General features: G+C 41.5%; 2 protein-coding genes and 1 long non-coding RNA gene across 3 annotated transcripts in view; 1 reads left to right on the top strand and 2 right to left on the bottom strand.

Annotated features, from left to right (window-relative positions):
• Positions 1-5,921: 5,921 nt before the first annotated feature.
• On the bottom strand, positions 5,922-26,940 carry RAD51AP1 (RAD51 associated protein 1). Its single transcript, XM_038392733.2, has 9 exons — positions 26,805-26,940; positions 17,938-17,987; positions 15,680-15,821; positions 13,604-13,713; positions 12,349-12,435; positions 11,560-11,712; positions 11,027-11,185; positions 7,927-8,076; positions 5,922-6,753 (listed from the first exon to the last, which is right to left on the bottom strand). The coding sequence occupies exons 1-9, from the start codon at positions 26,822-26,824 to the stop codon at positions 6,617-6,619; spliced, it is 1,008 nt and encodes a 335-aa protein (XP_038248661.1). The 5' UTR covers positions 26,825-26,940; the 3' UTR covers positions 5,922-6,616.
• LOC122460234 lies at positions 19,998-23,956 on the bottom strand. The gene is made up of 2 exons (XR_006281407.1): positions 22,971-23,956; positions 19,998-20,102 (listed from the first exon to the last, which is right to left on the bottom strand). It is a non-coding gene; the product is annotated as an uncharacterized LOC122460234 (long non-coding RNA).
• C1H12orf4 (chromosome 1 C12orf4 homolog) overlaps positions 26,910-27,033 on the top strand; it is a 35,581-nt gene continuing 35,457 nt past the window's right edge. Inside the window, exon 1 of the mRNA XM_038392637.2 lies at positions 26,910-27,031. The gene's annotated coding sequence lies outside the window, so the exon portion shown is untranslated. The remainder of the gene's footprint in view (positions 27,032-27,033) is intronic.

Genomic DNA, 27,033 nt, shown 5'->3' on the forward strand with positions numbered 1-27,033 from the left:
CCTTTCCTCCATCGATCTTAATGCAGAAAGAAACGTCTTCCATGAGATCCCCAGAGAATCACCATTTTCAAAAATGGGGTCCCTGGGACTTGCCTGGTGTGAAGGAGAATAGGGAGTTGCACTGGTTGTACCTGAACATGCAGCTCCATCCCACCAATCACCAGTACTTAACCTCAAATTGTGTTCAGTAGGCCTCTGCCGATTTTTCTCATCTGGTGATTTTCTCTTTTTCTGTGGCATTATCACTACACTCAAAGAGAGTTTGAAGTGAGAAATGCACAAGCCGATGACACAGAAGAATGCCTGCAGGTAAGGAAACCTGCTGCATGCACATTCACAGCACCACCATCCTGCACTGTCCCCAAGATTTTGCCATTTTGAATCTAGTTTTTATAAGCATGCTTGGGATCAAGGCAAGCGTTAGGGCCAGAGCAGATGCATGGTGTCTTTGTGGCAGTGGAATTCTGTAGATTGTATCTATGATGTAGTAATATTCTAAATGACAAACTGGCATTCTTGTGGTCATAGTGACCAAACTACCCTCAAAAGTAATGTAAATAATTAGTAAATTTGCATGTGAGATTGCAATTATATTGTTTTTAATTTCATCTGTAGGAGATGGTAACCAGATTTGTATATAGCGCTGAATAAAATTCCTTGTTACCCTGGACAATCATCCTTTTGCTTCAGCCAGAGTGAGTGGTACCCAGCTCAATCAGATTTTTAGAGGAGTTGGAAGCAAGATAGTGGACCAGGAGCTACAGCCAAAGACCTTTTCTACCATAATCCTATTCTTAAACTCACTGTTGCCTTATCACCAGTGCAGTTCCACCAATGGTAGCAACGGGAAGAGCACTAGTGTAGATAAGGCACTGGCCAGGTTTATTACTATGTTCTTTAATGCTGCTCCACCTTATATTCACAAAGCACCTTTCCTTCTGAAGGATCGCCAGGTGCCTTTCAAACTAAAATCAAAATGCATACAAAGACTACTTACTGTCTCACTAATGAACAGCCAGCCAGTGGACTGAAACACAGAAAAAGTTTAACAGTGCACAGCAACACCACAAAAGAATTCAGAGCAGATGCATCCGATGAAGTGAGCTGTAGTTCACGAAAGCTTATGCTCAAATAAATTTGTTAGTCTCTAAGGTGCCACAAGTACTCCTTTTCTTTTTTGCGAAAGGGACGAAGAATATTATATATGGCTGAAATTGGAGGTGGTATTTACATAGAAAGTAATTTCCTGAGATGGAAAATGGCCAGGATAATACAATCAACCTATGCTTGACAAAAGCCTATGGGATTTCAAATGATCAGGGTCTCCATTTTATGCATTATCCAGTCTTTTTTGGCTCCTTCTGTGTCCCTTTATAAGTTGGGGCAGAAAGGAAGCAAAACCCTTCATAGCAATGACCCTACCAACCAGACATACTAGCAAGACTTCTGTCTTCTTCAAGTGGAGTGAGGCAGCCCTGACACATCCAGCCAGAAATATTGTCCATACACCTCTCAAGGACAGAGACTATGGCTATGTGTACGCTACAGAATTAAGTTGACACAAGTTACGCTGGCGATCATAAACTGCTATAATCACATTGCCTGTGCATGTTCACACAACTCTCCTTGTGTCCTCAGACCATGTCCACAGTTGGTGCTCTAGTATCGAGAGAGAGAGCAGTGCACTATGGGTAGCTATCCCACTGTACAGCTAGCCACCTTCACGTGCGTGGAAGCAGCTAGGAGTTGTGGGAATGGGAAATGGATTGCAGTACATCATGGGTGAAGGCTCACCATCCCATGATGCAGTTTTTTCTGTTCCATCATTCCAACTACACTTCATGCCATTTTTCAACAGCCCCTGTAAACTGTGTGCCTGCCATCTCTGCCTGAAAACATGGATCCTGCACTGCTCTCTAGTCTTGTGATAAGTGTTATGAACACAGCACAGCTGATCATGCAGTATTTCATGACCTGCAAATCTGAACAGGAATCCATGGTGTCTGCCCTGCTGTATGCCATGGAAAGACACAAATCCAGATTACTTTTGGCATTCATGGAGCAGCTGCACATGGTGGACCATCACTATTGGGATCAGGAAACAAGCACTGAGTGGTGGGATTGCATCATTATCAGGTATGGAATGACGAGCAGTGGTAGCAGAACTTTTGGATGCACAAAGTCACCTTCATGGAACTGTGTGCGGAGTTCACCCCTGCCCTGCAGCACAAGTACACCAAAATGAGAGCTACCCTCTCGTGGGAGAAGCATGTGAGGATCAGTGTGTGGAAGCTGGCAACTTTAGACTGCTCCCGGTCAGTCATGAATCAGTTTGGAGTTGGGAAGTCCACTGCGGGGGTTGCATTCACGCAAGCATGCAGGGCCATTAATCACATCCTGCCAAGAAGAACTGACTCTGGGAAATGTGTGTGAAAGAGTGAATGGGTTTGTGGCAATGGGATTCTCTAACTGCGGCAAGGTGACAGATGGCACGCATATCCCAGTTCTGGCTCCAGACCATCTTGTGACAAAGTACATCAATAAAAAGGACTACTTCTCTATGGTATTGCAGGCACTGATGGATCACTGGGGTTGTTTCAATGATATCAACGTGGGGTGGTCAGGGATGGTACACAACACATGCATCTTCAGGAACACTGGCATGTTAAGCAAGCTGCAAGCAGGAACTTTCTTTCCAGACCAGAAGATTCAAATGGGGATGGTGAAATGCCTGTAGTGATCCTGGGAGATCCAGCCTACCTCTTATTTCCATGGCTCAAGAAGTCTTATACCAGAAACCTTGATAGCAGCAAGGAGTGCTTCAACAAAAGGCTCAGCATGTGCAGAATGACCACTGAATATGCCTTTGGCAGATTAAAGGTGCACTGGCACTACTTTTTTGGCTGGTTAGATCTCAACGAGGAAAATATTCCCATGGTCATAGCAGCCTGCTGTGCTCTGCATAACATTTGTGAAGCTAAGGAGGAAAATTTCCCCCAAGGGATGTAGAGTTGAGACGGCTCACCTGGCAGCTAACTTTGAGTAGCCAGATACTACGATATTAGAGGAACTCAATGGAGGGCTATTTGAATCAGGGATGCTTTGAAATAGCATTTTGACAGTGAGCCTCACTAATGACTTTTTGTAATGCGTTCACCAAGGCTTTGTTTACTTGCCGCCTAGAATGACCCTTGTAATGACTGCTTCTTGAGCGGGATTTGTAGCCTGCAAATATGTCAGTTGCCTTTGTGTATGAATTCCAGCACCAACCACTGTGTGTAGGAGAAAAAGATTCACTTTCTTTCTATGAGTACATTTTTATTAAACAGCAATAACCAATACACAGAATTCGATGGCCTGCAATGGAAATGACACTGAGCACTCTCTTAATCGACTCTCTCATAGCTGTGTGTAGGTCCAGCTGTCATTAGGCAACCTGTTCAAAGGGATGGAGAGAAAGGGGTACTGTGACAGGCTCGAAACATGCAAGGAATGTAGGGCGGGGGACGGGGGGGAGTTTGGGGTGGGCATGGCATGCAGTTCTATACAGTCTCTCTAATCTCTTGGAGCATTTCACAATCAACCATCGTCATCCTGCTCAGGTGGCCAGTAGTATATGCCTACTGATATATTATTATTAAAGCATGTAATTTCTATCCCTAGAAATTCAGTTATACAATTTGATTCATTTAAGACTTTTACTATATTTGACTTTATATGCTTTCTTTCATATATAGAGCCACTCCCCAACAAGCATGACTTACTCTGTGAATCCTATATATTTTGTACCCTAGTATTACCATGCATCGTTGATTATCATCATTCTACCAAGTTTCTGTGATGTCTATTATATCAATACAGACACTCCCCGACTTACGCAATCATTCCGTTCCGGAATGCCTTGCGCAACTTGCATTTTGTGTAAATCGGAAACATATACTTGACCATTATGCAAAAAACCAAACAAATAAAAAAACCCCTCCTATTTCTATCTTACAGAACTTTTTCCGTAAGTGCGGATTTGCGTAAATTGGGTCTTGCATAACCCAGGAAACGCCTGTATACTCATTTAATACCAGGCACTCAAGTTCACCCATTTTATTATTTAGAATTCTAGCATCTGTATAAAATTTGTCACTTTTTAGCTGTCTGCCATTGTTATGTAATTGAATGGGATTCTTTTTCGTTTGACGGTTTCTTTTCAGTTCCCACCTGTACTTGATCAACTTCTATCCTCTCATCTTTACTAGTATATAGAGAATCCTCGTTAATAGATCTTCCCATAAGGGATGTCTCTGTCTGAACCATATGCTCCTCCGCAATTGTTGGCTTTCCCCCAGCCCTTAGTTTAAAAGCTCATCTACAAACTTTTTAATTTTATGTGCCAGTAATCTGGTTTCATTTTGGTTTAGGTGGAGCCCATCCTTCCTGTATAGGCTCCTCCTTACCCATAAGGTTCCTCAGTTCCTAATAACCCAAAGCCCTCCTCCCTGTACCATTGTCTCATTCATGCACTGAGACCCTGCAGCTCTGCCTAACTGGCCCTATGCATGGAACTGAAAGCATTTCAGAGAATGTTATCATGGAGGTCCTGGACTTCAGTCTTCGAGGGTGTCAGTCCCAGGACATTAGAAAGACAAAGTGAGTGAGGTAATATCTTTTATTGGACCAACTTCTCTTCGTGAGAGAGACAAGCTTTAGAGCTTATACAGAGCTCTTCTTCAGGCCTGTGTAAGCTTGAAAGCTTGTCTCTCTTACCAACAGAAGTTGGGCCAATAAAAGATATTACCTCACCCCACCTTGTCTCTCTGTTAGGATTAGAGTCAGTGATCAGAGGTTCTTTTGTTCTTTTGTTTTAAATAATTTTGATAGGGTTGTCAAATTATAACAAACTGAGCTAAATACTGTGTTCTTCATTTATACCCTCACCCCCTTTGCTCTTTATGAACAAAAAAAGTATTGGTATTAATGCTAGAAATCAAACTATACAATTACTGGTATTTATGACAGAAACCAAATCATGGCACATTGTGAATATCTCTTGAGAACACATTTAGAGCTCAAATAAATTGCATAACTACTGAAAGGAATTATCTATCTTTCACTGAGGTTCCAGCTTTTACCTAACATTGCCACTGGGATGATTGAGGCACACAGAGGTCAGGTGACTTGCCTAAAAAATTGAATTCATTACTTAGAACCAAGAATTCCTCTTAGTCATTCCCAGGAAACAATAAACCTCCTCAGTTTCTTAAATCCACAATAAATAATCTTTTAGTATCTTGTTTTATTTTTATAATCACATTTTTACTGAAAAAAGTATAGTTGTATAAAGGACAAATTACAGTTAAGTTATATTTTACTTCAAACAGCATCATAGTTCACAAAATTATATTATTCAAATATTATTCTGAACAACTGGGTTATTTATCCCTTTAATGCCCTTCCCCCATATCCCATACTGAAGGGAATTAAGAAGTTAAAAACTATCATCTATTTGCAAATGATTCACTGATTCATTACCCAGTCCTTTGAATTGTTACGAGGTCAAATTCATCCTTTGTGTAAACTAGCACAACTGACTTTTGTGGCAGTGTGCCTGCTTAAACAAGAACTGATTTTGGTCCATGGACTCACCATTTCTAAATTAAGGTCAGGTCCTGGTGGTTCAGTAACTACCATTCCAAAACTTCATGAAAATCTATTTATTGTGCAATAAACAATCATAAAACCCTTGATTTTGCAAACATTTAAGCATATGCTTAACTTCAATGGGTTTTGGATTTGTCTCATAACTAGTTCCACTGACTTCAAGGGGATAATCACATGCATAAGGTAATGCTTACATATTTGCAGGGCTGGAGCCAAAGTTGGTAAGAAATTTTCAAAATGCATAAAGGCAGTTACTATTACAAACTAGCTGTTTATAAAATATATTTTATTTTACTTTTTTAAAAAATACAGTTTTCTAAGCAGCACATTATACATTTTTAAAAATAAAATCCACATGAATACAAATATCAGTAAGTTTTAACAAAGATTTGAGAATCAACTTTTCTGGACTGGGAGAAACAATGATTTCACTTTACTAAAGGGATTCTTTAATTGAACTATGAACAGAATGAATACTAAAAATTGGGAATTCAAAACTGCAACTTTAAGGTTACATTATGAATCCATTCTATATATTTAGATCCATAATTGATACACTGCTTTTTAGATTGTTTTTATGCAATTAAAAAATGTAATGTCCCCCCCCCATTTTTTTTTCCCCAAAAGAGGATAGACATCATAAAGGTACCATCTCAAATATACAATCAATTTCTTTGGGCCTGATCCCTCAAAGGTGCTGAGCAACCTGAGGTCTCCTTGATTAAGTAATATTATTCAGCAGCCAAAGGTGCTCAGCACTTCACTGGTGGTACACTGCACCTTGAAGGATGAAGGCCCTTTATTAATAACAGACAAGCAACATCGACAGCATTTCCTCCCTCTGAATGAACAATTTAATGAATAGTTTACTGCTCATTTGTTTTCAACCCTGTTTAAAAACAAAAGAACCCCACCGCACACCCAATTTCTTTCCAAACAGTAGTCCTTCAAGTAAGAGACACTTTTATAGACCATAACTGCTGGCAGCAGTTGGGTGCAGTGGTTTCACTCGTGCTAATCTGGACAGGCCAAGTCTGAGACCTTGAGTAGGTGATTTAACTGAAATTCCTCCCAGTGGGTTACTACTGCATCCTGAGGTAGCTGAAAGCATTTTAAAAGAAAACAAGTGTCACAAATTAACAGAAAAATCATTGTCACTAACTTACAAAAAAGAGCTAATAAGTATCCTCTTCTAGAAATTGCAGAAAGGCCTGAACAATATTGCAGGAAAGCACATAAAAATCAGGTACACTGCCAGTGGGAACATATTTGACAGTTACAGCAGAAGGGGACAAAATCTGCAGGAGACTTTTAAGGCTCCCCCTACACATAACCTCAGGGTGACAACAACACATTTCACTCTGCTATCATAATACAGCATTTCTCAAAATATGGACTGCTGTATACTTGCTGGTGCTCTGCAGAGCATTAGCAGGTCTCATGGTACTATATTCCTTCACCTTTTTATAAACTGCTTTTACAGATATCCTGTTTTTATTGCCATGAAGAGGCAGGGTACATGTAAAAACAGCAGAGAACAAAGAGCCCGTAGCCCTCTAGCCTAACACTAGAGGCTGCTACTACATAGGAGGAGAGAAACTATGAGTCTCCCCCCACCGAGTCTGCTCTGCTGAAACTGTGAGCTACCACTCTGAGCCACCGGTAGGGGCAGGAGGTGTAAGTGGAGGATGAATAGCCAGGGAATCATGGAACTAGGCATTTGGCAGCATGTGTAGTAGGAAATGAGGACTTGAGAGTATATAGACATGTACAAGGAAAGAGGACCAAGCAGAAAGGATCCACATGCAGAAGAAGACAATAGATGTGAAAGGTGAAAAAGCAAGAGGGAGCAGCAGTGTGATCTAACTTTTTCAAAAAACATCAAACACTTATCATACTAAAGGCAACTACAAATACAAAAATAATAGTAGGCAAATATTGGTGTAAGGAAGCAAATAGTGCATTGCAAGAGGGATGCTGGACACCTCTTAAAAGAGGAAATGTCCATAAGACAATCCCTATATTGAGATTTGGGTCATGCTATTGGGAAATGCTTTAGCACCCTTGTCCTATCAAGAGAAAAGATACTGAGGCACCTGGGAAGTGGTCAGGTTAATTTTGTGTGGGAAAAGTGACTCTAGGACACAGAGGTGAGTGGGGTAGCTCATATTTTGATGAGGAGGTGCTTGTTCAGAAATACAAATACTTTAGAGAATACCTTTTTAAACACATGTAAATAGGTATATTTGTCTGCAGCTACCATATTGCATATACCTGGTGGTATCCATTTGGGCTTCTTCTTGTCTTTTGAGGGACTTGATGTGTATAAAGGTTTTCCAACAGGTTCTGGAGAACTTGATGTCTTCTTCACTGTTGACTGAGATTTTGCTTGGATTATCCGTGGAGAAGAAACTAACGGAGTCACTTTGGCAGGAAAACAAAAAAAGCTTTAGAAAAATTGCTCTTTATTAAAGAAATCACACTGCACAAAATTACTGTGCAAGTGAGGACCATTCAATTCAAAGAAATACAGGTGGATGTGTCTTAAGAATCCTGCCTTCCAATCAATGTAAGTACATTTATTTGAACATGTTATAGCGTCATACTTATTTCCTGGTTTGGAAGTAGGCACTTATCTTGTTACTGGCATGGGATGTATTGTAGAACTGCATGAAGGGACAACCTAACACAAATCTGCCATAAACTCGACAATAAAAAACATTTCCACACCACAACTAAAATGGTTCTGTAGTATATGATTTAGCTTAAACATTGTTTGAAACTAAATCACACCAGCAGGTCTGATGCATAGTTACTTAACACACATGTAAGAAATAGTTTTTTAAAAGGTTGTTGTGCTGATACAAATTGTGTTAAAGAGACACAGTGACCCTGTAACTCAAGTGTGGTAAATAAATATCTTTAAACTATGCAATTAATAACGCTGAAGATCATTAAAGGCCTTGATTCCCTGTAAGCAATCCATGTGGGTGCAGGGATCCACCCAGCCAGATTTGATCATACGATAAGGACCTAAAAGTAAAATAATGCATAAAACTTAAATTAATTATTGTTATGTTTGTTTGCTTGTTATTGTTTTTTAATGGGACAGAGTCAATTGAAAAAAAATAAATCATGCTTCAGTCTGTTCATTTTTATTTTACTCTTGTTATACCTAAAACTGAAAATTGCTCTAATTGAAAGATTAAATAATTATTTCTACGGCTGTCGATGATTAATCACTATTAATTCACAAGATTAACTCAAAAAAATTAATCGCAGTTTTAATCGCACTGTTAAACAATACCAATTGAAATTTATTAAATATTGTGGATGTTTTTCTACATTTTCAAATATATTGATTTCAATTACAACACAGAATACAAAGCTTTGCATGGTGACAGGTTTCAGATGAAGTGGTCTTTAGCCCACGAAAGCTTATGCTCAAATAAATTTGTTAGTTTCTAAGATGCCACAAGTACTCCTCGTTCTTTCTACAGAAGACAAAGTGTACAGTGCTCACTTTACATTATTATATTACAAATATCTGCACTGTGAAAATGATAAAGAAATGGTATTTTTCAATTCACCTCATACAAGTACTGTAGTACAATCTCTATTGTGAAAGTGCAACTTACAAATGTAGATTTATTTTTACATAATTGCACTCAAAAATAAAACAATGTCAAACTTTAGACCCTACAAGTCCACTCAGTCCTACCTCTTCTTCAGCCAATTGCTAACACAAACAAACATTTATGGGAGATAATGCTGCCAGCTTCTCACTTTCCGGTGACATTGTAAATAAGAACAGGTAATTGTATGGCACTTTTGTAGCCGGCATTACAAGGTATTTACATGGCACATATGCTAAACGTTTGTATGCCCCTGCATGCTTTGGCCACCATTCTGGAGCACATGCTTCCATGCTGATGATGCTCGCTAAAAAATTAATGTGTTAATTAAATTTGTGAACTCCTGGCGGAGAATTGTATGTCTCCTGCTCTGTGTTTTACCCACATACTGCCATATATTTCATGTTATGGCAGTCTCAGATGATGATCCAGCATGTTGTTCATTTTAAGAACACTTTCAATGCAGATTTGAAAAAATGCAAAGAAGGTACTAATGTGAGATTTCTAAAGATAGCTACAGCACTTGACCCAAGGTTTAAGAATCTGAATTGCCTTCCAAAAATCTGAGAGGGACGAGGTGTGGAGCATGCTTCCAGAAGTCTTAAAAGAGCAATACTCCAATGCAGAAACTACAGAACCAGAACCATTAAAAAAGAAAATCAACCTTCTGCTGGTGGCATCGGACTCAGATGATGAAAATGAACATGCGTTGGTCTGCACTACTTTGGATCATTATTGAGCAGAGCCCATCATCAGCACAGATATGTCCTTGGGAATGAAGCATGAAGGGACATATGAATCTTTAGTGCATCTGGCACGTAAATATCTTGCAATGCCAGCTACAATAGTGCCATGCGAACACCTGTTCTCACTTTCAAGTGACACTGTAAACAAGAAGCGGGCAGCATTGTCTCCTGCACATGTAAACAAACTTGTTTGTCTGAGCAATTGGCTGAACAAGAAGTAAGACTGTGTGGACTTGTAGGCTCTATAGTTTGACATTGTTGTATTTTTGAGTGCAGTTATTTTTTTTGTGCATAATTCTACATTTGTAAGTTCAACTTTCTTGATAAAGAGATTGTACCACAGTACTTGTATGAGGTGAATTGAAAAATACTATTTTTTATTTTTACAGTGCTAATATTTATAATACAAAATAAATATAAAGTGAGCACTGTACAATTTGTATTCTATGTTGAAACTGAAATCAATATATTTGAAAATATGGAAAACATCCAAAAATATTTAAATAAATGGTATTCTATTATTGTTTAACAGCATGATTAATCGTGATTAATTTAATTGCTTGACAGCCCTAATTATTTCTAATTTTTTATGTTGTCCATTTGACAGCAGTTTGTATACAGTTTCATTATTACCCCAGATAGTCAGTGTGTCAGTCAATTTCCCTGATTTCTCTAAGTATTTCACACAATACAGGACAGACTTTTTTTTTTTAAAATAGGAAAAAATGATTGTAAACCACAAAAATCAGCAGGATGATTGAAGTACAGGGAGAGTACCTGAAACTTCTTTTCACTCACTTTTTGAAAATGACTCTGCTTTGAAATGCGAACAGGTCAGTGTGCAGTAGGGAGCTTTTAGTACATGGTAGCAGGGTTCAGAGGTACAGTTAGCATGCACCACAACTGCATGTTGTAGATTCACCCCCCAGTTCATATTCACTAACTGTCTGTCTAACCAAGTCATGTATTTTTTGGTGATTACATCAAGCTTACCTGTAGCATTAATTCTGGATTTGGGGGGTTTCTTTTCTTTTTCTGTTTGGACCTTTAACTTAATTTCTTTCCTTTTATTTTCTTTAGTTTTCTTCATTTTTGCAGCAAAGTCTTCATCATCTTCCTCACTGAAATCTGAACCACCCTCTGATTCCTCATCTAAAACAGAAGAAAAAAAATATATGAGGTTTGACATCTCTTTATTAGGAGTGCAATTTATTGTTGCCACCTGGTTTTCTAAACACATTCTGAACAAAAGGAAACCATGTTTGGAGTCCTAGGCTAAAACAAACTGAAGATTGAATAAGGAATAATAAGCTCAATTGACAAGGTCAAAAACCTAGCCTTTAGCTTCAGTCTCTTGAAATGCATTCAGGACACATAGCTAATAACAAACTGTAGTATTTCAATGAGGAACAAAGGTATATCAGGCTGAAAACAGTACACATTTTACTGAAAATATTCTTCTCTCAGGATAATTAGACATATTCAAAACATACCCAATAGGAAAAATGTAATAGTAGAAAACTTACCAGACACAAAGTCTGGCTCATAGTTATCAGCATGGTCTCCCTCATCACTGTCATCTGTCAGTAACTTCTGCTGTGACATAGCTTTAGACGCTGCTCTTCTTTGCCTATAACCACCTGTGGGGGTGTCACTGTCATCTATGACCTGATCGGGGCTTGCAGGATAAACATCGGTCTTATTAACACTAGTTAATAAAGGGACTGGTTGCATGAATAATAGTAAGTAAGTACTAAGTGTTTTGCTGCACTGGAACCTTAGTTTCCAGTACTGATTCTGAGCATTTCTGGAGATCATTATCCAAGTGCACAGTATCTGAGCTTCTTCAAATGTCTGTAATTCTCATTTTATTTTATCTTTTAAAAAACTGCTCTGAGTCCTTTTTGCAGGTAAAAGTTGTCAATGCTATTCTGGAATCAAGGTGTTAAGAGTGAAGACTCAAGTAGTTGAGAGTACTTAGATCTTCCAAGGAGATAAACAGTACCTTAAAATATTTGTGTGCGCACATGCATGCATGTGGTTTGTTCAGTTTTCACTTCTTGATGATAAATTGATGGTTTAAAAAGATTATTTGGAAATCTGAACTCAATTCCTACCAATTTTAAGACAGGAGCCAAATTTAGATCTAAACAGATTGTATATACCTTTCAGACCAAAGCATATCTACGCAATAAAAATCACTTTTATTCTTTTTTCTCCAATAGTTTTTGCCTTCACTTCCCTAAAAAGAAATGTTTCAGGAACACTGCTTACACATATGTTTACATATACAGACAGACACAAAAATAACTTACCTAAGAGACCACTATCTGCACTGCAGTTGGAGAGGATGGAACTGCTGTCTACATTTTCTAATTCAATAGCTTCACATTTTTTAATGCCTATATTTAAAAAAATGCATAAAATATGTTTGAAAATTAGCACTATAAAGACTCAGGATACCAAGAAATGAAAATAATTTAGCCCAAACAAGTTAAACTCTAGCGGATTCCAGATAAAATTATTTTTAGTAGATAATGATATTATTTTTCATCAAACAAAAGCTGCAATGTAATATATTAACGTTGACCGGAATTACAGTTGCCACACTGCGATGGGCTGAAGTAATTTGTGATTTCCTTTGTTCTTTATAATAAATTGAATTGCATTACATCTATGTTGACGATAAGGAAACAAGACGTAGACAGTATAGTACAGTGTTAAGAGAAAGATGTTAATATGGAGCATGAACGCACTTAAAACATTTTCTCACACTTTGTTTTTTCCATTTTAATTATGTTTTTCTCCCGCCACATGTTTTGGAAGCAGAGAAAATGCATTTAATGTTTAGTAATATTTCTCTGTAATTATAGATCTACATTCCAGTAAAAGCTGGGACAAAAAGAAGCTATTATTGTGGAAAATCCACAAATTTTGAGTATTGATACAGATTTTACTGTACACTCCAAAGACTAAATTTGCAATTGTAAAATTAAGTCTCTAATACATCTGCTTGCAAAGATTATCATCTTTTGTAAGGCATGGACAGTGTACTCAGTAATATACATGCATCATTAAAACAACTTCTGCCCCACATTTTTCCAAAGTCTAAATCTGTAGATTTTGAGGACTACGAGACTGAAATGGCTGAAGTCATCTGCAAGGGCCCAGTCAACTCTCATTGAAGTTAATGGAAATTTTTCCACTGACATCAATGGTGAATTGCATCAGATCCTATGAGAGAAAGTTAATATTGCTCTTGGAAAGTTTAATCAACCCAAGAGCTTTATATTTAGGATAGTCAAAGACTGTTAATCTACATTATACACAAGTAATTATAGTAGGTTTTTTCAAAATTGCACAGCACTACTTAGCATTAGCACAATTTTGTATGATAAACCTCATCACATCAACGAATAAAAAGAAATGTTCAAGTCTTCTCAATTAATCTATTAAAAGAAAGGATACAATACCAGCACAGTTATAAAGCAACTACAAAGGATGCTAAATACAATCAAAGAATAGTTTAAAATGGGAAAAGTTGAAATGCATTTTAATTGTAAAGATAACCTTGTTCTTGTGAATCTTGCACTTCAAGGATGTCTCCAGATGGTTCTTTCACTGACAAGGCTAACGCAACTTCTAAATCTCTCTGGTAAAGTTTGTCATCTAAGGCTATCCTGAAACAAACATTATAGGAATTTTTTTTCCAATAAATCTGGTGAATATTATTTTCGTGAACTGAAGCAATGCAAAGCTACTTCTGAGCAGCTACTCATCAATGTAATTATAAATCAGCATCTATGCAGGAAATAATAAAAAATGTTACAATACATAATCTGTAATTTACTGCATAACAAATGAGCAGAGGTTTGTAAAATTCAGATGATATAACAGAAATACTTCACACTTACCAATATAGAATGCTTTATGTCTTCAAAGTGTTGTACATACATTAATTAATTATCAATAACAGACTGGAAAAGTTTCAGAGTAGCAGCCGTGTTAGTCTGTATTCGCAAAAAGAAAAGGAGTACTTGTGGCACCTTAGAGACTAACAAATTTATTTGAGCAGGCTGGAAAAATCTATTTCATTTGTAGAAAATATCCCACTGGCATGGAATTCCACATAAAATACTTTCTACCCAAAAAGTTGTTTAAAAATAAAATAAGTTTAATTAAAATAAGTATAATTAAGTTTTATTTGACTTTTATTAAGATCTTCTTCTGAATTTCTGTCAAATATGAGCTGAACTTTTGTTGAAGCCCAAAGTTAATTTGTTTGAACCTTTCACTGCACCGCACCTTTAAGCGGGGGGAGGCGCTTGCTGGGGAGAGGGAATAGCACTGGGGGGTGGAGTGGGGTGAGGCTGCTGCAAGAGGGGGAGTGAGCCAGCGAGGCCACGCTGATTCATCCCCAGGGACCAGGGACCGGAAGGGCTGAGGAATTCAAAAGGGGAAAGCCTGGCAGAGAAAGCCCCCTTTTCCCTGGACTAGGTGGAGCAGCACCTGCCCTCCCTCCCTTGAGGTGGCAAAATACCAGGTTTGGTCAGAACCTGCTGTGGGCATAGTCACTCCTGTCTAGGAGGGCTGGGAAGGAATTTTTCCCTCATCACCCAATTGGCCTAGGTGGAGTGGTGATTTTTTTTTTTTTTTTGCCTTCCCTTCACAACCAGATTAGCCTAGGTGGAGTGAGGGTTTTTCACCTTCCCCCACAGCAAGTTCCGGGAAGGTTTTGTTATGGTGAGTAGGGAAAGGTGTTAGACTATTATGTCACAACTCATTATGTAAATGTGGGGCAGATGTCAAGCGCAGGTACTCCACAGGGAAGGGATAGAGTGACACACAAATGGCTTGGTAAAGGACTTAAAAAGAAGCTGTTGGTTAAAGGAGCAGAATGGGTGATGAGGGGTGTTTGGGGCTCCTATGACTGGTACAGCAGGGAGCAAACCCCCTTTTCCTATAGCCCACCTTAACCCTCTTTCGGAGTGGGCAGGGAGGGAGGATGGTAAATTCCTAGCAATGGGTTGTCTAGAGGATCAGGATGGAAAAAGTGGGAGGCTGACGGAAGCCCCCCAGTAGATATTATATGAACATGGAGCTACCTGCACTGTACACTTTTATCTGCCAGGTAGTCCCAGGCATCTAATAATGAAGTTGTGGCCTGATTAAAACCATGTCAAGTGTCTCCTGTTCCGTTTTGTATCCTAAGCCTATGGACCATACACTGTTTTCATGTACTATACTGATGGGTTCCCTAGAACTACCTAGATTAGATTAGCCACAAATTTACCTAATTTAGGCCCCAAACCTGTATTGGACCTATGTAGGCAGATCTCTGCACCAGTGTAGAGCCCTGTTGAAATCCACAGTGCTTCATGTCAGCAAAAAGGTCCACTGAGTCATATATGATTGAAGGATTGAGGTGCAGGCACTCTTGTCATTAGACATTATTAGATTATCCTTCACTCATTAATGGGCAAAAGAATTTGATAATAAATCTCAGACTAATATGTTATAACTTTATTTGTAGTTATTTAAACTATACTCTAGAAAAGTGTAAAACTCTAGGAAAACTAAGAAATTGAACTGTTGAGTTGAAGCTTTTCTATTGCACACAAATAACTACACTTCATTACCTCTCACCTTTTACTGGGCATTTTCTTCGGTACAGTAGTCACCTCCTTGTGTGGCCTTTTCTGCTTCTCCTTTTTCTCCCTATTTGTCTCTGTAGGTACTACTCTAGATTTTTTGTTTAAAGGTGCAGGTGCACAGGCGAAGTCTTCATCTGTTTATAAAAACATGCGCAAGTTAGAAATAGTTTTGCCCATACAGTGCAAGTTTCTCCAACCACCACGAAAAAAAGTCTCTCTCCTCAGAAAACTTATTTAATCACAAATATAAAATATTCTAAAAGGTTCATGTTCTTATGGTCCTCATCTGAAACTATAAAACCAATTTTCCGTCTCATAATCAGAAGACAAATAGATGTAGCTATAATGAGCTCTGGGATACTCTGGAACAAAAGGTACTAGCTAATCGTAGATCATAATCATAGTGAGACCTGATCCTACAATTTCTAACATAATTTTCAAGATGTACATATTCAAGTTAATTAATTATCAACATGGGGATAAAGTTTCAATCTCAAATATGTTCTCAGAGTTCTCATTCACTTGAGATTCAAGTTCTTCTAATAATTGAATACCATTCAATACACATCATTCTTACAGTTCTTGGTCTTTTGGAACCTTTTCCTTTTAATGATTCCCATTCTTAAAAAAGATCTCTCCCCTTTCATTACATTGACTCTTTACAAAGAGTACTTCTTTAGTCCTCCAAGGCCCAAACTGGAAACAAAGACTGAAAATCAGGGATCAGACTAAAAGCAGTCCAACAACTTTAAAATTTTGTCTTTAGCACATATAACTACAATGCAAAAAAACTGCCATAAAAATAAGTGATAATATCAAGTTTGAATGGGATGGAGGTGAATGCTGTATAATGAGATTTACTCAGCTAATAGACAAAAAATCATGTCTTCCTATCTGCTTTATAAAATATGTTTTCTATCAATGTTTCCCTGGATTCACATTGTTACACTGCACAAACCATACACCCTCAGAGGTGTTCCATTGTAACAAAGAAAATCTTTAATCTCTATGCAGCAAGGATGCACCAAAGATAACAGATCAAATTCTATCCTTGAATACAAACATGAAACTCCTACTGCAGCCAATGGGAAATGTTCACTCACATTCAAGGACAGAGCTAAATGCTTTCTGCTAAAGATTGGCATGCTTATGCAGTAGATCAATCTTTAAAACTAATCAATCAGCCAGAGAATGGTAGATGTAATATAAGGCATTGAGGGTCAAAGTGAAAAACAAGGGAAATGGGAACAGTTCTGAGTGCTCTCAAAATGATGCAGAAACCCTTCCTGCGAGAACATTAAAAATTCAGAGAAAACAACCACTTAAGATGTACCTGTTGGAAGAAGAAAATTAATTAACAAGACTTTTTTTTAAATGTAAAAGAATGTCTCCCTCAGTTTCAGAACATATATATATCAAGTATCAGCTAAAGAAAATTTCTATACCAAATGTAAACACCTGAAAATAGGACAATGAAAAGGATTTTGCTGCCCACTATGGAGGGGGGATCCCCTGCACACAGTTTCCTCTACCTCAGGCAAAAGGGAAAGTTTAGATGTCTTTGTGACACCATTCCCTCTTGCTGCCTCCAGAGCCCAAGGAAACTCCACAATGGGGCCAGTGATTAGTGCAGAGGAAAAAAGTGGAAAATGGGTGAACTAGATAAGGAGGATGCATGGCACACCACACTGTTCCCCTCCCAGATGTCCAGAGATTCCTAAGGAACATTTAAAAACCCTAGAGCTGTATCTTCTATTTCACAGAAGGAGGTGGACTGCTATGTATTGAAGCCGGACCAACACAGACATAGAGCTTCAGCAGAGAGGCATGAGACCTCTGCACAGATGGCCCTAGATTCCTGTCATTTACAGAAAGCCCTGTGGCCTGTTCCATGAAAGGACATGGAATAGGTCACCATCCCTCTGGAAAAACGTCAGAGAAACCTCTGCGAGAAGAACCTAGCAAAGCTCTCCTGCCCCAAGTCTCCTCCTACAACCTTTTTTTCCTGCAGGAGGGGGCTGAACTAACCCAATATTATGACAGGTCAGCGGTGTAAATATCACTGCTATTGTGTAATAGCCTTATAACATGTATTGTACTCTAACAGGGCCTAATTTGATTCCACTAAAGCCAATAAGAAGTTTTTCACTGAATTCAACAGACGATAGGGCCCATATTCTACCAACATTTTATACAAAGCTATTGCAGAACTTAACTCTTTTTGGTGTGGATAATAGTAGGACCACTTACCATCATTTTCAAAATCCCCAAACTGTGAATAATCAACAATTTTCTTATTCCTGTGACAAAACAACACACGTTATTAGTCATTCAATACAACCCTAACCGTAAGCTCAATTCAACATGCATTAGCGTCCAGCTATTCAAGTGTTTTGGCAGTAAATGGCTTTTTGTTGCTGAGTTAAATTGTATACATAGAAGAAATAAATTATTATTTAATAATTTAATAATAAATAATTATTTCCTTCTAAAAAAAATTAATCTTCTAAATTACATTATTGTCTTGTATAATTATTTGAGATGTGTTTTCCAGGGTACTTTTAGATTTTGTTTCCTAGACTAAATTGTAAGATCATTGTATAAATATTACCATATGCAAGACTACATCATCAAAACTTTCAACACATTACTTAGGCCTTTGATCCTGCAACAAGTTACATGCCACTTGACCCAAGCCCACGTGGAGATCTGTTGACTTCAATAGGATCTCTGATTAGCACAGGGATCTGCCTGCCTGCACAGAGCTCAGCAGGATTGGGGCCTAAGATCTGATTGTGACATTCTATACCTTAGGGGAGCGTGCTGTAACCCCCATATTCCTCATTTTCATATAATCGTGATCTTACGTATAAAGCATGCCTTGCAAGGTATCAGGGGAAAGGTTATGACCTGCAAAACTCATTTATCTATCCATATATGAGAATCATTAATGCATATGAAGTTATGACAATTGTGTAGTATTGTTGTCACTAAAACATGATGCAAATTGGGGGCATCAGCCAGATATTAGCGCCCCAAAGGCAACAGCAAGGAAAGTAACCAATGCCCGGGCGGGGTGTTAAAGAACCCATCAACAGCCATTGTCCAACAAGGGAGCTACAATGCAATGACTCACCTGCTTGAGGCCACACCAGGGGAACTGCTCAACTTTGTTTGGAAAGACTCAATAATGCTCATCTGACTCTGAAGGGGGGAGAGGGGCAAAGCCAAGAGAGAGGAAAGGACATGATAAAAGGAAGAGATGTTTGCCATGCTCTTCCTCTCTCTTCCACCTACACCCACAGACACCACACCAAGCGACTGAAGCGCTGATCAAAGGGGAACACCTGACTGAAGAGCAACCAGTCAGCCTGTGGTGAGTAGCATCTAAGTTTGTAAGGACGCTGAAAGCGTTAAGATCAGCTTAGAATGCGTTTTGCTTTTATTTCATTTGACCAAATATGACTTGTTATGCTTTGACTTATAATCACTTAAAATCTATCTTTATAGTTAATACATGTTTGTTTATTCTACCTGAAGCAGTGTGTTTGGTTTGAAATGCGTCAGAAGCTTCCCTTGGGATAACAAGCCTAGTGCATATCAATTTCTTTGTTAAATTGACAAACTCAAACTTGCAGTGTCCAGCAGGCATAACTGGACACTGCAAGATGGAGGTTCCTAGGGTTGTGTCTGGGACCGGAGATACTGGCTAGTGTCATTTGCTTGCAAGTAGCTGGGAGCAGCTTACATGCCAGAGGCTGTGCGTGAACAGCCTAGGAGTGGAAGTTTGCGCAACAGAGCAGGGTAAGATCACTAGTCCAGATAACACCAGAGGGAAACGTCATACTGATCCACAGTGTATTTATTCACTAGTGACTCAAACCTAAAGATGCTGAGCACATTCAACTTCATTATGAGTGAGGACAAAAAAATAATAGGTATTTAGGAGAGCAATGTTAGAAATATCGACAAAAAAACAACAATAGAAGAAAATGAATCTGGAAAAAAATAATCAGGAACACAGATATTCAATGAAAGGGAAACACTGATCCTACAATGACTTCTGCACAGTACACGGATCTGCCCATGCAGAGCTCATTATAGGATTATAGCTTAGAAGAATAAACCATTGTCAAAAATGGGATCTTTATGGTCACTTTCTCAACAGAGATCAAAAACTGTTTGCCCACAGGTGCAGATGGGACAAACTGTTTTCAGCATTTGTTATAGGAAGTGTTATAGACACATTCTGGAATATGCTGTCTAAAACATGTTATGCAGCAGGTGTGGTTATTCCCAGTCTACACCCGCCTCAGGGAAGCCACTGTCTTCAATTGCTGGTATGAAGAAGCCAGAGAGGACCTTTTGTTAACTTTTTCCATCATCGATTAATTCTTTTGTGTCGATGTAACCTACTGTGAAAAGAGAATGATCGGTGATAGTGGAGAAAAACTCTGATATGAAACTGAAATGATTACAGTGTTTAAAGAAGTTGGTATTACAAATATGCAAGATGGGAAAGCACAGTCCCTCTCTGTATATCTTTTGTAAGGGCACAGTCATAATACTGTGCTCATCATCATCGTCATGTTCCTACTACGCCTCTGATGTTTAAGGCAGTGATGAAGCTCCTCCACTGCTGTGTGTTTAAGGAAAGTCTTTCAATGGCTCCCCAGCTGTGCTCCAGGTTTTTCAGCTCGGCTTCTTTGCCCTGTTGTTTTTGGGTGGCCTCGTTTTCATTTGCCTTCAGGTGTCCATCCTATTGCTACTTTGTAGTTAGAATCAGTTTCTATCTGAAGCACATGGCCAATCCATCTCCAACGCCTCCTGGCAATGATGGTGCTCAGATCCTCTTGGTTGCACTGTGTCAATAGATTTTGGTTTGAGATTGTTCTGGGCCAAAAGATATTTGGAGGATTTTTCTGAGGCAGATTGTATGGAATAAAGACAGTTTGGACATGTCATACTTTCTCATTCCCCAGCATTCTGCACTATAAAGTAGCGTTGAAAGTACGCAGCTCTGATAAATCTTGAGTTTGGTTTTTGTGTTGCATTTTGATGATTTCCAGACTGTATTTAAGCTCCTGAAGGTGTTCCTGGCTTTATTGATTTTGTTCCGAATGTCCAGGCTTGTTCCACCATCCTGGCTGATGATGCTGCCCAAGTATGTGAATGTTTCTATACTGGTGAGAACACAATCCCCTATCCGTACTGGTGATGGTGAGGCAATATTAAAGGTCATGATATCTGTCTTATTACGGTTGATTTTCAGTCCAATTTCCTGGCTGAATGCATTGAGTCGAGTTGTTTTTTCTTGTATATGGTATTGGGTATGTGATAGGAGAGCAACATCATCTGCGAAGTCCAGGTCTTCAAGGGATGAGAAGAGTGTCCATTTAATACCTCTTGGCATGTCTACTGTTGTACGCTGCATTACCCAGTCGATGGCAATGTTGAAGAGGACATGACACACCGACGTCCTCCTGTTTTGACTTCCAAACTGAGCTCACTGTGATCTGTACAACCTCAAAAGTCTGTATATCATGAGCTTTGATGCTAGAGTGTTGCAAGTCTTATAAGCTCTTCCCCCTCCGAGATAGGGAAATAAGTAAAAGCAAACAAGTTTGGATAAATGTATGATTATATGTAGTGTTGTTGTAGCTCTATTATCAGAGATAAGCTTGCCTCTCAGCAACAGAAGCTGCTCCTATAAAAGATATTACCTCACCCGCCTTATCTTTTGCACATACATAGGCAGTTACTTGCAACTGTATGGCACCCACCACCAAAGTGGGTGGAGAACTGTACATAGCTTGAGGCATACTTGCCTAACATCAAGCTTTTAGGAGGGCTCTCAGGCCTGGTCTACACTACGCAGGTTGACGCAAGACAGGTTACATCAACCTAGCTGTGGAAGAGTGTACATAAATTTCACTCCCACAGATGTAACTGCCCCACTACGCCAAATTAGGCCTTGTGTAAACTACACAGTTTTGTTGACAAAAGTCAGCCTTTGTCAGCAAAACAGTGGAGGTATACCCACTGAAATGTTCTTCCCACCAATGTAACTCCCCTACTCGGACAAAATAAAACCACCTCAACGAGAGGCATACAGCTTTTTGCGACTTACTTAGAGCGACTCAATGTCAGTGTAGACACTGAACCTGCTTATGTTGTCCTAATTGGCCTCCAAGAGGTGTCCCACAATGCCCATCATGTCCGCTCTGGTCAACAGTTTTAACTCTGCTACCCTGCAGAATCAGAGACATGCATCCTTCCCCCGTTCTGAAAGCCTGGGAATTTTTGAAATTCCTCTTTCTCTTTGCTCAGCATGAACTGTTCAAACAGCATTTTCCCAGCTGACCATGCTGGGTGTTCGCAACAGAGGTGCTCCCGCCTGGAGTACACCAGAGCCATTGAATCTGTTGGGAGAGGAGGCTGTGCAGTCACAGCTTTGCTCAAGTTGTAGGAACTTTGATATCTACAGACAAATTGCTCATGGCATGCAGAAGGGACACAAAAGGGACAAGCAGCAGTGCGATGCTAAGATCAAGGAGTTAAGGCAGGCATACCAGAAGGCAAGGGAGGCAGATGGTCGCTCTGGTGTAGCACTGAAGACACGCCACTTCTACCAGGAGCTGGATGCCATCCTCAGCAGCAACCCCACCTCCACTGCCAAGAGCTCCACGGATACTTTGGGGGACTGGAGGCAGCAGTCAGCAGAGTCAACCCCGAGGACAAAGTGGTAGATGAGGAAGTGGAGTTGGAGGAGGATGTGGGACATGTGACAAAGTTGTCTGGTGGCATGGCAAGTCAGGACCTATTTTTGACTCCAGAGGGGTTTAAGCCAGTTCCAGCACTACGGCTCTGGTGCCCATGAAGCAGGAGATGCATGCTCTGGTAAGCACACATTTTGTTTTGATACTGCACAGTGATGTGAGACTGAGGTCTCATTTACTTCGTTATATGGTAGAGGAGGGATAAGAGATAGAAATTACCAACAGAGCCTATGCAGCTAAGCAGTGGGGGCCTAGCAGAAAAGTTTGTTAATGTCCCAGAAATCCTCCATAGAGATCTCTAGGAAGCTTTCATGTAGGTACTCTGCAATCCTCTGCCAACGATACTTTGGCAGAGTTACCTTGTTTCTCCCCTGCCATGGGAAACTTTGCCGCACCAATGGGCAATTATTTCTGTAGGGACCAAAGTGGCACAGAGGGAAGCAGAATAGGGATCCGGCCTGAAGCCGTACACATGCAGGAGATGCACGTTGCATCCTGAGTTACCTTCAGGAGTGAGATATCAGATTTGATTACCTCAGCCTGTGGAAAAGGGTGACAATATTCAGAATAGTCTCTCTAGGTATGTATAGTAACCCTCTTCACAAACTACCCAGAATCTTTGTCCATTCTTGCCCATTACCTCTTCCTAACATCTTCCCCTCTCCCCCACTCCACCCCTGCCGAACTCACCCTATTTTGGACTCTTGTCAATCTGTGTGCTAACCAAGAGACGGTGAGAAAGAGGTATGCGTGACTTTTATGATTCACAGCTGTCAGTGAACTCACAATACTGTCTCTATTCTTTATTTCCTCGGCTTCTGCAAATGTGCCCTTGAGGACCATCTCCTACACCCCGGTGGAGCACCTCTGTCAGATAAGGAGGCGAACCAGGAGGAGTAAGGAGAATATGTTTTGCAAAGTGCTGCAGTCAACACGTACAGCAGATAGCAAAACAAAAGCATGGAGGGAGACAGTTAATGAAAAACGTACGCTGGATAGCCTGGAAAGGAGACAGGGGCAGGAGCAGATGATAGATGGACATGAGCAGATGATAAAGCTACTGGAGGGCAGAGAGAGATGCCCAAGTCCCTCATAGTCCCGCAGTCTGAGCATATCCACGCATGACTGCCCCTACAGCTAATACAGAATGCTGTTCCATTCCCTCCCCCAAACTCCCGCAACACATTCTTCAGAAGTTCCCATTCCATTGCAGTACCCCTTGCACTCCACCCTTACAGACTACTTTCATGATGAAAGCTGGAGTTACACACAGCTCTGAGAGCCTTAACAGAGAGACTGTTCCTCACTGCCATGTTCCCTGTTTGCAAAAAAATATGTTTTATCCTTTAAAGTATAGTCTTCGAAACAAAATGAGTCTCTGTGTCATGCACACAGTAGATGCTGCTAAAATTCAAATCCTCTGCTTATAGTCACTGTAACATTTGCTCAATACAATTAAAGCCCTAGAAGCAAGCCTTACAAAAGTCATTCAAGGAAGCACGTAAACACTCTCTGGCTGAATGTATCACAGAAAGACATATTACTGGGGCTCATTGTCTTAATGCTCCTTCAAAGCCTTCCTGATTCGAATAGCCCCCTGCTGAGCCCCTCTAATTGACCTGGTAATTGGCTAATCAAAATCAGCAACCAGCCAATCTATCTTAGCACTCCATCCCTGGGGAAACTTTTCCCCCATCGCTTCACAAATGTTATGCAGAAGACAGCAGGCTGCTATGACCATCCGAATATTGCCCTCATTGAGGTCTACCCTGCCAAAGGCACAGTCAACGGTCATTCAGCCCCTGCTGAGCCTGTTGTTGAAAAGCTCCTTGCTGCTGGCTAGATTCCCAGTGTAAGACTTCATGAGCCATGGGAGCAGGAGGTAGGTGGGGTCTCCCAGGATCACTATGGGCATTTGCACATCCTCCATTGGAATCTTCTGGTTGGGAAAGAAAGTCCCAGCATGCAGCTTTCTATACAGTCCAGTGTTCCTAAAGATGTGTGCATCATGAACATTCCCTGACCAATTTACATTGATATCAGTTAAACGGCCCCAATGTTCCACCAGCGCCTGCAAGACCATGGAGAAGTAGCCCTTTCGACTGTTATACTCCGTTACAAGATTGTCTGAGGCCAAACTTGGGACGTGCGTGCCATCTATTGCCCCACTGCAGTTAAGGAATCCCATTGCTGCGAAACCATCAAGTATTTCCTGCACATCACCCAGAGTCACAGTCCTTCGTCGCAGGAGACAACTGATGGCTCTGCACACTTACATCACCACAACCCTCAGGATGGACTTTCCAACTCCAAACTGATTCGCAACTGACTGGAAGCAGTCTGGAGTTGCCGGCTTCCACACAACAATCTCCACTTGCTTTTCCACTGTGAAGGCAGCTCTCGTTCTGGTGTCTTTGCACCACAGGGTAGAGGCGAGCTCTGCACACAGTTCCAGGAAGGTGGCTTTGCACATCCAAAAGTTCTGCAGCCACTGCTTGTCATCCCAGACATGCATCATGATGCGATCCCACCACTCAGTGCTTGTTACCCCAGGCCAGTAGTAACAGTCAATAGTATGCAGCTACTCCATGATTACCAAGTACAATCTTGAATTGTTTCTTTCTACTGCACACAGCAGGGCAGGCACCACAGAGTCACCTTCTGTTTCCCAGCTCAAGAAATACTGCAGGCCCAGGTGCTTTGCGTTCATAATACTTATCATCAGACTGATCAGCAGTTCAGGATGGTTTCAGGCACAGATGGCAAGTGAAGTTTACAGAGGCTATTAAAGAACAGCACGAAATGAAGTCAGAAGCCCATGGAATGATCGGACAGAAAGAACTACATCATGGGATGGTGAGCACAACCCCATGATTAAGACTAACATTTTGTCACAGGTATTTTTAGTAAAAGTCAGGGACACGTCACGGGCAATAAACAAAAATTCACAGAAGCCTATAACCTGTCCCTGACTTTTACTAAAAATATCCCTGACAAATGGGGAGGGAGAGGATGGTCCAGCACCCACAGCTGCTGGGGTTCTGGGGGTTCCCCCACCGCCAGGGGCAGCTGCAGCGGGTCCCCTCGCCACCCAGGGATTGAAGGGGAAAGGGCAGGGACAAGGAATGACAGTGACTCTGGCTCCCGCCCCGCTGCCCCGTGGCTGAAGTGGAAAACGTCACAGAGGTCTCTGGAAGTTGCGGATTCCGTGACCTCTGTCACACAAACGTAACCTTACCCATGATGCACTGTGACCCATTCCCAGACCTGCCAGCGGCAGAGAGTGGCAAATCGCACAGGGAGATAGCTACGAACAATGCAACATTCTCTGTCCAGGCAAGAGCACCGACTGCGAACGTGCTCTGCCGACACAAGGAGCGGTTGTACAGATGTGCACAACTGATGTAATTAAAGCGGCTTATGATCAACAACGGAACTTAAATCAACTTAACTCTGTAGTAAGAACAGGAGGACTTGTGGCACCTTAGAGACTAACGCATTTATTTGAGCCTAAGCTTTCGTGAGCTACAGCTCACTTCATCGGATGCATACGAAAGCTTAGGCTCAAATAAATGCGTTAGTCTCTAAGGTGCCACAAGTCCTCCTGTTCTTTTTGCGGATACAGACTAACACGGCTGCTGCTCTGAAACTTAACTCTGTAAACATGGCCTTAGGAACCCCATTTCCCCCCGTGGCGCAGAGTCACAGTCGCTGTAAGGTCAGCAAAGACAGAGCCTTGCCGACACCAACGGCTACTCGGCGGGAGGAGCCATCCCACAATGCCCCACGCGGGCAGGACAATCCACCCCGTCGCTCCCGGTGAGGCCCCCCCACCAGCCGCGCAAAGGGCAGGCGCGCGCGCGCACCCACGCCCCCCCTCCCCCCTCCGATGTAACAACAGCGCCGGGTGCAAGCGGACATCAGTGAGCTAGACACGGCGTCAGACTATCCCCCTCCCCCCCCCCCAGCGGTGCCCCCGGTGCGCGGCCACAGGCGCGGAAAGCGACCCCGCCGCCAAGGCAGGACCAAGGGCTACGCTAGAGGGGGATCCAGAGGACCGTTACCCCCGCCCACGGCGCTGAAGTGCCCCCGGGAGTCCGAGCCACCCCCCGCTAAAAGGGGGTGAGCGAGCATCAGGCGGCGCCCTGGCTCGGACTGGCCTGGCCGCAGCCCGCCGGGCCGGGGGCTTGGTCACAAGCGATCCCGGCAGCTGGAAGCCGCGGGGCTGCTCCCGCGCTGCCCCGCCGTGTAACGGTCCGCGCCGGGACAGCGCGCGGGGCCCGTGTGTGTGAGTGTGCGCGCGCGCGCGCGCGCGGCGGGAGGGGCGGGGGCACCCACCTCCTGAGCGGCCTCTCCATCGCGGCGGGGCGGCGCTGGCTCCCCAGCCGCCGGGCGGGCCGCTCCTCTCCCCGCGCGCGCTCGCGCCGCCCCGGCACATTCGTCACCTGCACAAAAAAGGAGGCGGGGCCCGAGCGGGGAGGAGGAGGAGGAGGCGAATCTGCGGCGCCGGATCCGAAGGAGCCGCCGGGAGCGGCGTCGCCCCGCCCCTGCCGGCCGGGGCTCAGGT

This window comes from Dermochelys coriacea, chromosome 1 (assembly GCF_009764565.3).
Source record: "Dermochelys coriacea isolate rDerCor1 chromosome 1, rDerCor1.pri.v4, whole genome shotgun sequence".
NCBI classification, from domain to species: domain Eukaryota; kingdom Metazoa; phylum Chordata; order Testudines; family Dermochelyidae; genus Dermochelys; species Dermochelys coriacea.

What these genes read in the sequence shown, in the direction of transcription:
- RAD51AP1 (XM_038392733.2), bottom strand. Translation starts at nt 26,824, where the DNA reads ATGGAGAGGCCGCTCAGGAG. An exon ending in GCAAGATTCACAAGAACAAG is followed by an intron (nt 12,436 to 13,603) that starts GTTATCTTTACA and finishes TTTTAAATATAG; the next exon opens with GCATTAAAAAATGTGAAGCT. An exon ending in GCCCAAATGGATACCACCAG is followed by an intron (nt 6,754 to 7,926) that starts GTATATGCAATA and finishes AAATGCTTTCAG; the next exon opens with CTACCTCAGGATGCAGTAGT.